At 38.8% G+C, this 11776-nt stretch overlaps 1 protein-coding gene across 1 annotated transcript in view; it reads left to right on the top strand.

Annotated features, from left to right (window-relative positions):
• COQ2 (coenzyme Q2 4-hydroxybenzoate polyprenyltransferase) overlaps positions 1–11776 on the top strand; it is a 21355-nt gene that overhangs the window by 6012 nt on the left and 3567 nt on the right. The window contains exons 3-5 of the mRNA XM_006885326.1: positions 1730–1851; positions 6656–6741; positions 9080–9213. Coding sequence (XP_006885388.1) covers positions 1730–1851; positions 6656–6741; positions 9080–9213 — 342 coding nt within the window. The remainder of the gene's footprint in view (positions 1–1729; positions 1852–6655; positions 6742–9079; positions 9214–11776) is intronic.

Below are 11776 nucleotides of genomic sequence, written 5' to 3' on the forward strand. Positions count from 1 at the left end.
AACTAAAGCTGTGACCAATCTCAATCTCTTCACCATCCATCCTGATGCTGCCAATTGGCCCAGTGGTGTGAATCATTGTCTTCTTGACATTGAGCTTCAATCCATATTGGAGGCTGCAGTCCTTGACCCTCTGCAGCAAGCATTTCAGGTCCTCCTCAGTTTCAACAAACAGGGTTGTGTTACTCTCTTTTTTTTTTTTTTTAACTCCATGGAAAAGCAATATAATTTATTTTTAAAAATTCAGACATGTACAAAAATGGAAAACATTAAAAAAAGACCCTCTTCCTCTAAGCCTTAAACAAAATTTTTCCCTATAATTTGCTACATATTCCTCAGAGGATGTATTTATAATGGGATACATGAGTGAATCCTGTGGTGATGGAGATGCTCTATATCTTGGCTGTCCATTTAATACATGTAATATTGTACGTGTATCCATATAATAAAGTCTAGCGAGATTTTGTCAGTGAGACTTAGTTCATCTTATTGCTGTTGAGTTGAAACTGATTGACAGCTGATCCTCCACCAGGTTTTCAGAGGCCACAAATTGCACAGAAGGGGATTTTGCCCATCTTTCTCGTAGTTCAGTGAGTGGATCTGAACTGCCTGTCTTTAGGTTGACAGTGTAGTTCTTTACCTACTAGGTTACTCCATACGTGGATGGCATCTTTGCAGTACTTCTTACAGCTATATATGACATAATAATTTCAAAATAAAAAAGTTTCCTTTTTAAAAAATAATTCTGCTCCTTAAATAGACTACTATACTGTGAATATAATATATTCAACCCAATCAGTTTCTTCTTTATTGAAGTTAACAGTGTGAAATTATTTTCGTTAAGTAGTTCTTTTCCCTGAGATTAAACTTCTTTCGTACAGTTTTACCTTGATCAGAAGAGGTCAAGTTCTCTATTGACATACAAAAAAAAAGGGGGAGGGGGAAATTGACTAAATGAATGTTGTGCATTTATTGAAGTGGCTTTGTTAAAATAAATTTTAAAATGTTTGGTGCATCTCCTTCAGAGGATGAATTAAAAAGCTTAGCCAATTACAGTGCTTACTTCACAGTTGCTTAAAAGCCACATACCGTTGAGGACATATTTATGGCTTAGGATTTTACTTAATAAATTATACATAGCAAGTAAATAGCTAGTACATTAAATGAAAAATGAATTACTAATAGGGTATTGGGTTGTGTGTTGATGTTATGTTCTATATAATGTTGAAGGTGAGATGGGACATGAAATGAAATAGTGTGAATTCGGGGTGGGGGGCGGGGTCCATACTTTCTTAGCTGAGGAGATGGCCATGATCACAAAGGTGACCCTACCAACGGAAGGCATACCCATTGCCTTTGAATATCTTCTTCTTGTGGTTATGTTCCATTGAGTTGCCTGCAACCCATAGTGAGTGACCCTTCTGGATATATTGACCTGCCTCTCCCAAATATGGAAAACTACTTTATAATTTGTGGTAGTAGAGGAATTGTATTCCCCCCCCCTTTTTTTTAAAAAAAAAATAGTTGGAGGTATTTTTAGTTTTGGGTTTTTTTTCCCAAACCTACTTTTAATCTGAAATTTTTATTCTTGGCAGTACTTCAGAATGTTAATTGTCATTTTTATTCATATTTGCATCCTTAGTGCACATCACGGGCCAGTCTTGTTAAATGTTTAAATAAATTGTTGAGCCACTAGATGAGTAGATGAGACTACGTGTTTTTGTGCATTCAGGTTATAAGGACAGCAAATCGCCCAATAGCTGCTGGAGACATTTCTACTCTTCAATCATTTGTCTTTCTTGGGGGACAACTGACCTTGGCCCTAGGTGTTCTTCTATGTCTGAATTACTACAGGTATGGTTTTTCATAATAATATAAAAAAAAATCTCTCCTTGAAAAATCCTTTGAATTGGAAGAAGTGGGAGTATATATTGAGCTGTAAGTCATTAACTATAAGTTAATGAGTTAGTAAGATATAAGTAGGTTATTTCTGAGATAAATAGGACAGTGTTCTGGTCTGTGATTCATAGGGTATCTCACTCTGAGTTACAGTCAACTTGACAGCACCTAACAAGAAGTAGTTAGTGAATATATATGTCACCACATTCTGCAAAATCTACCATCAGTAACATGAGCTTTAATGTACCTAAGAATGGTTCAGGAATGTTGCAGTCAGAGGAGTTAAGATAGCACATTTTAGTGTTTGCACTGTATGTTTCGTAAGAGACAAAGAGCACTTTGAAAGATTGTATAAGTAGTTGCAGTATGTGTGTATGCTTGCATACCCACATGCATATATTATACAGAAGGTCACTCTGGTGGCCTACTCTGTAGTGAGTTTGCTGCTAACCTAAAAGCTAGGCCTCTTTGGCTTATCTCATCCACAAGTGTCTCTTCAGGAGAAAGATAGGTAGTCTCCTCCCATGCAGTTTATAGCTTGGAAAACCCAATGGAGGGTCAGCTGTGAGTTCGTATAAATTTACTTAGGCTGACTGTCTCTGAAGTAGCTAGAAGCAAATATGATAGTACTTCTTTTACCAAAAAAGAAAAACTGTCTTTCCTGGGATTGTGTTACTAATCAGTGACAAAAGATAAAAGTGAACGATCTAATCCCCATATATAATTTGTTGTTGTTGTTTGCCTCCAAGTCAAGCATGACAACAGGTGACTGCTTAAAGCATGTTTCAGTGAGAAAGGAGAAAAATAAAAAAGGGCAGGGAATGATTTCAACAGGTGAGAGTTAACTTTATGGAGACTAGACCCAATTGCATGTCTTTACCTGTTAGCATCAGTAACATGAGCTTTAAGGTGCATGTTGCCATCGAGTAGCCTGCGACTCATAGTTACCCTATGTACAACAGCCCTAAACGCCACTCTATTGTGTGCCAATCACACTGTCTCTGACACACCTACCCTCAATACCCCAGTCACTGAATCCATTCGTCTCATTGAGGGTCTTCTCTTGCATGATCCCTCCACCCTCCCAGACATGACGTCCCTTTCCAAAGACTGGTCCCTCCTTGCATCATGTCCGAAGTATGTCAGACGAAGCCTCAAAATCCTTGCCTCCAAGCAGCAACCTGGCTTCACCCTCTCCAGGACAAACTTGTTTGTTCTCCTAGCAGTCCATAATATATTCGGTACTCTCCTCCAGCACTACAGCTCAAAAGTATCAATTCTCCTTCTGTCACCCCTAGTCATTGTCCAGCTCTCAGATGCATAGCAAGTAAGATGCAGGCGCACCTTAGTCTCCAGACTGACATTGTTGCTCTTCAGTACTTTGGAGAGGTCTCTGACAGCAGACTTTCCCAGTGCAGATCATCTTTAAATTTCCTGGCTGCTGGTAACAAGAGTGTTGATTGTAGAGCCAAGCAAACTAAAGCTGTTAACAATCTCAATCTCTTTACCATCTGTCATAATGCCGTCAAACGGCCCAGTGGTAAGAATCTTTGTTTTCTTGATGTTGAGTTTCAATCCATATTGAAGGCAGCAGTCCTTGACCTTCTGCAGCAAGCACTTCAGGTCCTCCTCAGTTTCAGCAAACAGGATTGTGTCATCTTTAATAACACAGATTGTTGATGAGTCTTCTCCAATCTTGATGCCACATTTTTCTTCATAGAAACCTGCCTCCCAGATAATATGTTGTGCGTATAGATTGATAGGACACATCCCTGGTGTACACCCTTCCCAATTTTGAACCATGCAGTGTTTCCTTGCTCTATTCTAATGACTGCCTCCTGGTTCAAGTATAGGTTTTACATAAGCACAATCAGGTGTTCTGGAATTTCCATTCTTCTAAGAACCACCCACAGTTTGTTGTGATCCACACAATCTGCATAGCCTTTGCATAATCAGTGAAACACAGATCGACACTCCTCTGGTACTCTCTGCTTTCAGCCAAGACCCATCTGAGATTAACTATAATATCTCTAGTGCCACGGCCTCTTCTAAACCCATCCTTCATTTCAGGCAGTTCGCTGCTGATGTGCTGTTCCAGTCATTTTGGATAATCTTCAGTAGAATCTTGCTTGCATGTGATATCAATGATACTGTTCAGTAATTTCCACACTCTGTCGAGTCACCTTTCTAAGAATGTTTTATTATCATCTTTGCCAGGTGCTTTATGAACTCATCCTTTTTCTAGAAAATTAACACTCAGTCACAGAGATTTCAGGAGCCCTGGTGGCTCAATGCCAGGAGCTAAGGTGGTATAGTCTGTAGGTTGTTGCACTGCTAACCAAATGGCTGGCGGTTTAAATCCATCAGGTACTCCATAGAAGAACGATGGACAGTCTTCTATTATATTTACAGCCTCAGAAACCTGATAGAGGGTCATTGTGAATCGGAGCCAAAGCGGTAGCAATGAGTTTATTTTGGTGGCTTAATAGGTAAGCCCTCATCTCCTAACTGAAAGTTCAGTAATTCAAACCCACCAACTGCTCCACAGGAGAGAAAACTAGTCTGCTCCTGTAACAGTTACAGCCTTTTGAGCAGTTTCACTCTGTCCTTAAGGGTCTCTATGAATAGGAGTTGACTCTATAGCAAGTAATGATAACCTTGATGTCAGACACTGATGATTTTTAGATAGGATTCTCCTCTTTCACATGGGAGACCCAGTTTAATTCTCAGTCGGCGTACCTTACATACACTACTACCCAGTGTAAACCCAGTGGATCTGCAGCAGGTCATGAGGATGGTACAGGACCAGACAGCTTTTCCTTCATGGAGTCATGCATGGGGTACAGGACCAGTCAGCTTTACGTTCATGGAGTTGTTCATGGGATACAGGACCAGATAGATTTATCTTCTTGGATTCATGCGTGGAGTACAGGACTAGACAGCCTTTCCCTCATGGAGTCATGCGTGGGGTATCAGACCAGAGAGCCTTTCTTTCATGGAGTCATGTATGGGAGACAGTCTTTTCTTCATGGAGTTGTTCGAGGGGTAGAGGACTATGCAGCCTTTCCTTCATGGAATCATGCGTGGCCTGGTCATGAGTTGTGCATGGGGGCACAGGACCAGACAGCCTTATAGACTTGACAGCAGCTAACAACAACTTGACTTAATTCTCTTTTGATTCCTCAGTTTACTAACTGTCTTAGTGTTTGAAACAATTTAGACAGGCGGTAACACGTAGGATTAACTGGATAGACTCAGGTCACACTGCTTTAGATTTGAGTCCTAGCTCTCCTACTGAATGGCTCTGTAACAATTGGCAAATTACTTAATTTAATTTTTTTTTTTACTTATCTGTAAAATCAGGAGAGTAAAATTACCCACTTTTGTTGGTTGTGAGGATTAAAATGAGCTGGAATATAAAGCACTTAAATAGTGCCTAATACACAATTATTATTAGCTATTTTTCTGCTTGATTGTGTTGTGTGGATCACAACAAACTGTGGCTGACTCTTAGAAGAATGGGAATCCCAGAAAATTTGATTGTGCTTATGTGAAACCTACAGTTGGACCAGGAGGCAGTTTTCAGAACAGAGCAAGGAGACATTACATGGTCCAAAATCAGGAAGGGTGTATGCCAAAGATGTATTCTATCTCCAAACCTTTTCAGTCTATATGCAGAACAGATCATCCCGGAGCTTTGGCTGTATGAGGAGGAATGTGGAATCTGGATTGGTGGAAGAATCATCAACAATCTACGTTATGCAGATGACACAACCCTGCTTGCTGAAACTGAGGAGGACCTGAAGCGCTTGCTGCAAAAGGTCAAGGACTGCAGCCTTCAATATGGATTGAAGCTCAATATCAAGAAAACAAAAATTCTCGATACTAGGCCAATTGGCAGCATCATTACAGATGGTGAAGAGACTGAGATTGTTAACAGTTTTAGTTTGCTTGACTCCATAATCAACACTCTTGATATCAGCAGCCAGGAAATCGAGACAAAAGGAGAATTGATGCCTTTGAGCTGTGGTGCTGGAGAAGAGTTTTGAATATACAGTGGACTGCTAGGAGAACAAACAGGTTTGCCCTGGAGAAGGTGAAACCAGGCTGCTCCTTGGAAGCAAGGTCTGACATACTTTGGTCATGTTGCAATGAGGGTCAGTCCTTGAAGAGGGACATCATACTTGGAAGGGTGGAGGAACAGCGTAGGAGAGGAAGACCCTCTATGAAATGGATTGATTCAGTGACTGGGACAATGTGGGTACGTGCGTCAGAGACAATAAGGTTGACACAGGATAGAGCAAGGTTTAGGACTCATGTACATAGGGTTGCTATGAGTTGCAAATGACTTGATGGTGCATAACAACAATAATAATGCTTAAAATCTTTTCTAATAGGAAAAGTCAGTGTCTTGGGAGAAAATTTTACATAACAAAAAACATAACTGAAATTAAAAAAAATCATTTTCCAGTTAGTGTTACTGTGATTGTTGCCTTAAAGTATTTAGTGAGTGTAAGAGTCTAATATTACTGATACTAATCTTAAATACATGTGTGTGGTCTATTCATGTGTTTGGTGAATGCTTAGACAGCAACATAGGCTCCTCTTTGAAATTTCTACACAAATAGTGACACTGGTAATATTTTCACACTGTGGTAATTCCCTTTGTGTTCTGGGGATTTCATTTCCAGTGTCCTATCTTACCAGGCCGCTTGTCTTGCCATTTTGCCATTAACCTATTGTTTTTCCCTAATTTCAGTATAGCTCTGGGAGCAGCATCCCTCCTCCTTGTCATCACCTATCCACTGATGAAAAGAATTACATACTGGCCTCAGCTAGCCTTGGGTGAGCTTAAAATAACTGAAAATATTCCCTTTGTTATTCTCAAACTGTATTAGTACTTCTAGTTAATATTATGTGACAGAGATAAATGTCAAGTCAATCATGAAATTTTCCAGCCCCAAAACAGACTTTCTTATCTTAAAGAAGAGCAGTGAGCATTGGTTAAGAAGTCTTGGGTATTTATTAAGATTGCCAAACCCATCATTTTATAAAATAATTAAAATGAAAAAAAATCTAAGTATGTTTTCAGAAAAATATAGTATCCTTGACCCAGCCCCTTTCTTCAGGTTGTTACCCTGGGCACACTGAAGAACTTAAGGGTTGAATGAGGCAACAGTCTTAAGTAAGAGAAGAAGGGAAAGTTAAAAGTATGGGTAGTATGTGTAATTTTTCAGACACTATTGAAGTCTGTTGAAAACCCTTGCTGTTAAAAGTACTTCGTATCCTCCCAGGAAAAAATTAGCCAATCTCCACTATGTATTCCCATAGTACTCTAATGTGCCACTTACTCATTTCAACAACATTAATTCAGAAATGTGTCTCACCATCAACAAATTATGAATGTCCCAAAGTTAAAACATTCTTTACAGTTGCCCCAGCATATAGCATAATGCATATTAACACTTACATTTAAGAAATATTTGTTAAAAGAGAGGAAAAGAAGTAATATATGAGAATTCTGTTGTGAAAATTTCTACTCCAACATTTCTCTATTCTCTTTTCCATTCTTAGTTCTTGAGCCATTTTTACACTAAATAAAAGTGGAACTAAAAGACATTACAAGGAACTGGTGCAGGGTGGACTTGTGGAAAGTTGTGGTGAAATATTGATCTTTTTCTGAAGAAATTATGTCTGTGGCCAATCTGGGAATCTAATGGTGAAAAAACGATGAGCACTTCCTAGCCACATGATAGTATTAAGAAAACTGCTGTATTTCCTTCAGACATTTATTAGATTCCTTCTTTGTGTCAGGAACATTACCTGTACTAGAAGAATAGAAGTACTGAAAACATACACCCTGTATTTAAGGAGCTAGAGAAGGAAGCCGCAGAAAAGCAGGCACTCCAGTACACTAGGGCATATGCACAAGCAAGCTCTGGTCGCCTAGTGATAAGGAGTTGTGCTGCCAACACTTAAGGTTCATGGTTCAAGTCCACTGCCTGCCCTACAGGAGCACTTCACTGCCTCTGGCTATCTACTGGAGGATCAGCTAGGAGTCAGTTCCTACTTGATGGTACATAATAACTACATGACATGCACAGCTGCTATGGGACCACCGAGGAGAGATGTGTAATCAGTTGAGGAAGAGCACTGTGAGTTGGACTAAGTAATCTGGAAGACAGAAGGGGGTTTGTGAGATAAGATATTTGAACATAATTGAGTTTAAGTTACCAGATGGGCTACCAGACAGTTCAGTATTTTAGCCAAAATTTCGGGAGGAGTAAGACTTGTAAAGAGAGATTTAGGAATTGCAGCATGTACTTTAGTTTACAGTCCTCAAAGAGGATGCCCTTGTCAAGTAAGCACATGTTCCTAGCTGGACTTTTTACTGTAGTTTATAGGGGAGATAGAGGAGTAGTAGACACAACATAGGTGTCTGAGTCAACCTGATCTGAGTTCCAAACCCATAATCTACTAGTTATTGGAAGTGCCAGTCATTTTATTAGAATAAGTATTGTTCTCATTAAACCTGTTATACACACACACACACACACACACACACACATATATTTATATATTTTTTTATATATTTATGTTTTTATATACATATCTCAAATCCTAAAATCATTGCTTACAAATTGACTCTGACTGACAATAACAGTATGAGTAAGACAATAGAAGTGCCCCCATGGGCTTTCCAAGGCTATAAGTTTTATAGTAGTGTCCTGTCTAGCATGTTGCTATGCTAACTGGAAGTTTAGCCGTTCAGATCCATCAGCTACTCCTTGGAAAAAGAAGAACAGTTGCCTCTTGTAAAGATATACGGCCTTGGAAACACGGTAGAAGGTCACTCTGAGTTGGAATCAGCAGTTGGTTTTTTGGTTAATATTTATAGGAGAAGACTACCCTCTTCTTTCTCCCATTATTGATTTTTAAGTCAGATATTTTATAAGCTATCTATATATATTATTGTGTCCATTAGCCTTTATAAAGAAACATGTTAGCTTAAACTGGAGCCAATAACGACCACAAAGAGTTGAGAGGATTTAATGAGATAAAACAGTACACACAGAGCCTTAAACACAGCAAGTACGTAACACATGCTGGTTCCCCTCTTCCTCTGTGGGGAACCATAAAGCACATTTAGACTTACTCCCGCTTTGTGTTTTACTAATTATAGGGTTGACTTTTAACTGGGGAGCATTACTTGGATGGTCTGCTATCAAGGGTTCCTGTGATCCATCAGTTTGCTTGCCTCTGTATTTTTCTGGAATTATGTGGACACTAATATATGATACTATCTATGCCCATCAGGTAAATAAATGCATTTTCACTGCTTTAACTTTCCTTTAGTTGCTATTTTTCAAGAACTTTAAAATAAGAGTCAAATTAAAGGGAAAGGGTATTTTTGGGTTGTTTTTGTGTTGTTGTTTCTTTTTTTTTTTTTTTTCAAAAAAGAAAATCATTCACAATTTCACAGCTCCAGCAAGATGTTTCTGGTTTGTGTAAGACATTTCTGGTTTGTGTTCATGCATATTTATTGCATAGTTAAATTTTATTTTATTTGTAAGCACTAAAAAATTTCTCTACATGCCAGGTGCTGTTTTAAACACTAACTTAATCCTATTAACAACTTATGAGGAAGATGCTCTTGTCCCCATTTTGGAGATGAGAAAACATCCATAGGGAAGTAATTTGTATCATCCAGCTAGTGAGTGAAAAGGGAGCTCTGGTGGCCTAGTGGTAAGAACATGTACTACAATCCCAAAGGCAAGCAGTTCAAATCCACCAGCTGCTCCATGGGAGACAGATGGGCAGTGTTCTCCTGTTTGATTTACTGCCTCTGAAAACTCACTGGAGGGTCAGTTATGGGTTGGTTCTAACTCAGCAACACACAACAAGAAGTGAATGAAAAAGTTGACATTCTAACCCAGACAGTATCTAGAGTTTCTGCTTTAACCCTGACATTCAGGTGTGTCTCTAATAAGTTCATTCAGGTGTGTCTCTAATAAGTTCTAGATAATAAATATTTTCCCATGATTTTACGAATTCTTTGAAACTGTCACTTTAAGAATAGCCTGTTTTGTTGATTATGTCTTAGTGTTTTAGAAATTTTATTTATTTAAGAGTTTGCCTATTTTGTCTGTTTCTGAATTTTTAGTTAGAAATAATTTGGTAATAATCACTAACATCTTTATGAATGTGACTGTTTAGGATAAATACTCATCAATAGTATTAAAGGGGATAGATATTTTTATACATTTGGTATTTACATTTATTTGATATTTTATGTTTAATAAAAATAAGTTATCTTTTCTAGCTCTTACATTCTTAATTTCCTTTTGTATTTATGAACTTTTTTAAAAAAGGGTTTTCTCAGTATTTTTCTGAAATATAACTAGCATGCATTTTATTTTATTCTCAATCATTTATTTAAGGAAGATGGCATGATTTAATTTGAACGGATTTTCCCCTAATCAATCTAGATTCTACCCTGCTTTCTTCTACTACCCCCTCACAGACAAACTACATTTGTGTCATCATGAAAAATGTCACCATATCTTTAGTTAACCTGATTTCATGAAGTAAAGCCTGGCTGACAATTGAAGAAAGGTGCCTCTATCTATTGCAGTGAAGTTTAAGACCGACACTTAGGACAGTCATATACCAATTTGATCAACTACTCCAGTAAACCGTTGATTACTCTGATCTTTTTTGCACTTCACATAATTAAAGCCATGGTTTGCACTAAAGGAGCTTACAGGAAGAAAGGAAAGACAGGTCCACAAACCCCACAGATGATTATTATCTGGATTTGGATATCTCATTGTGCCAAGAAATCTGGAGGACAACTACTTGGCCAACTGACTGGAAGAGATCTGTATTTGTTCACATTCCAAAGAAAGTGATCCAACAGAGTGGAAATTATCGAGCAATATCATTAATATCACATGCAAGCAAGATTCTGCTGAAGATTATCCAAAAACAACTGGAACAGTACATCAACAGAGAACTGCCAGAAGTCCAGGCTAGGTTTAGAAGGGGTCGTGATACTAGGGATATTGTAGCTGATGTTAGATGGATCATGGCTGAAAGCAGGGAGTACCATAGGAATGTCTGTCTGTGTTTCATTGATTATGCAAAGGTGTTTGTGTGGATCACAACACTGTGGCTGACTCTGAGAAGAATGGGAATCCCAGAACACTTGATCGTTCTAATGCGAAACCTATGCTTGGACCAGGAGGTAGTCGCCAGAACAGAGCAAGGAAACACTGCATGGTTCAAAATTGGGACAGGTGTATGCCAGGGATGTGTCTTATCTCCATACCTTTTCAATCTATATGCGGAACAGATTATCCAAGAGGCTGGGCTCTCTGAGGAGAAATGTGGCATCAGGATTGGAGGAAGATTCATCTGCATTATACAGATGGCACGTTCTGCTTGCTGAAACTGAGGAGGATCTGAAGCACTTGCTACAGAAGGTCAAGGTTTTCAGCTTTCATTGTGGATTGAGGCTCAATGTCAAGAAAACAAAGATTCTCACCTCTGGGCCAATTGCCAGCATCAGGATGAATGGTGAAGAGATTGTTAACAGCTGTAGTTTGCTTGGCTCTACAGTCAACACTCTTGGTACCAGCCGCCAGGAAATTAAAAGACATTTTGCGATAGAAAAGTTTGCTTTTAGAGACCTCTCCAAAGTACTGAAGAGCAACGATGTCATTCTGAAGAATAAGGTACACCTGATCCAGGCCATGGGCTTGCAGTCACTTGCTATGAATCATCAGAGAGCTGGAGAATGACTCGGAATGTAGAAAGAGAACTGATGCCTTTGAATTGTGGTGTTGGAGAAGAGTATTGAATATGCCATGGACTGCTA

Source organism: Elephantulus edwardii, unplaced genomic scaffold (assembly GCF_000299155.1).
Source record: "Elephantulus edwardii isolate Elephantulus edwardi_28Jun2011 unplaced genomic scaffold, EleEdw1.0 scaffold00042, whole genome shotgun sequence".
Classification (NCBI taxonomy): Eukaryota; Metazoa; Chordata; class Mammalia; order Macroscelidea; family Macroscelididae; genus Elephantulus; species Elephantulus edwardii.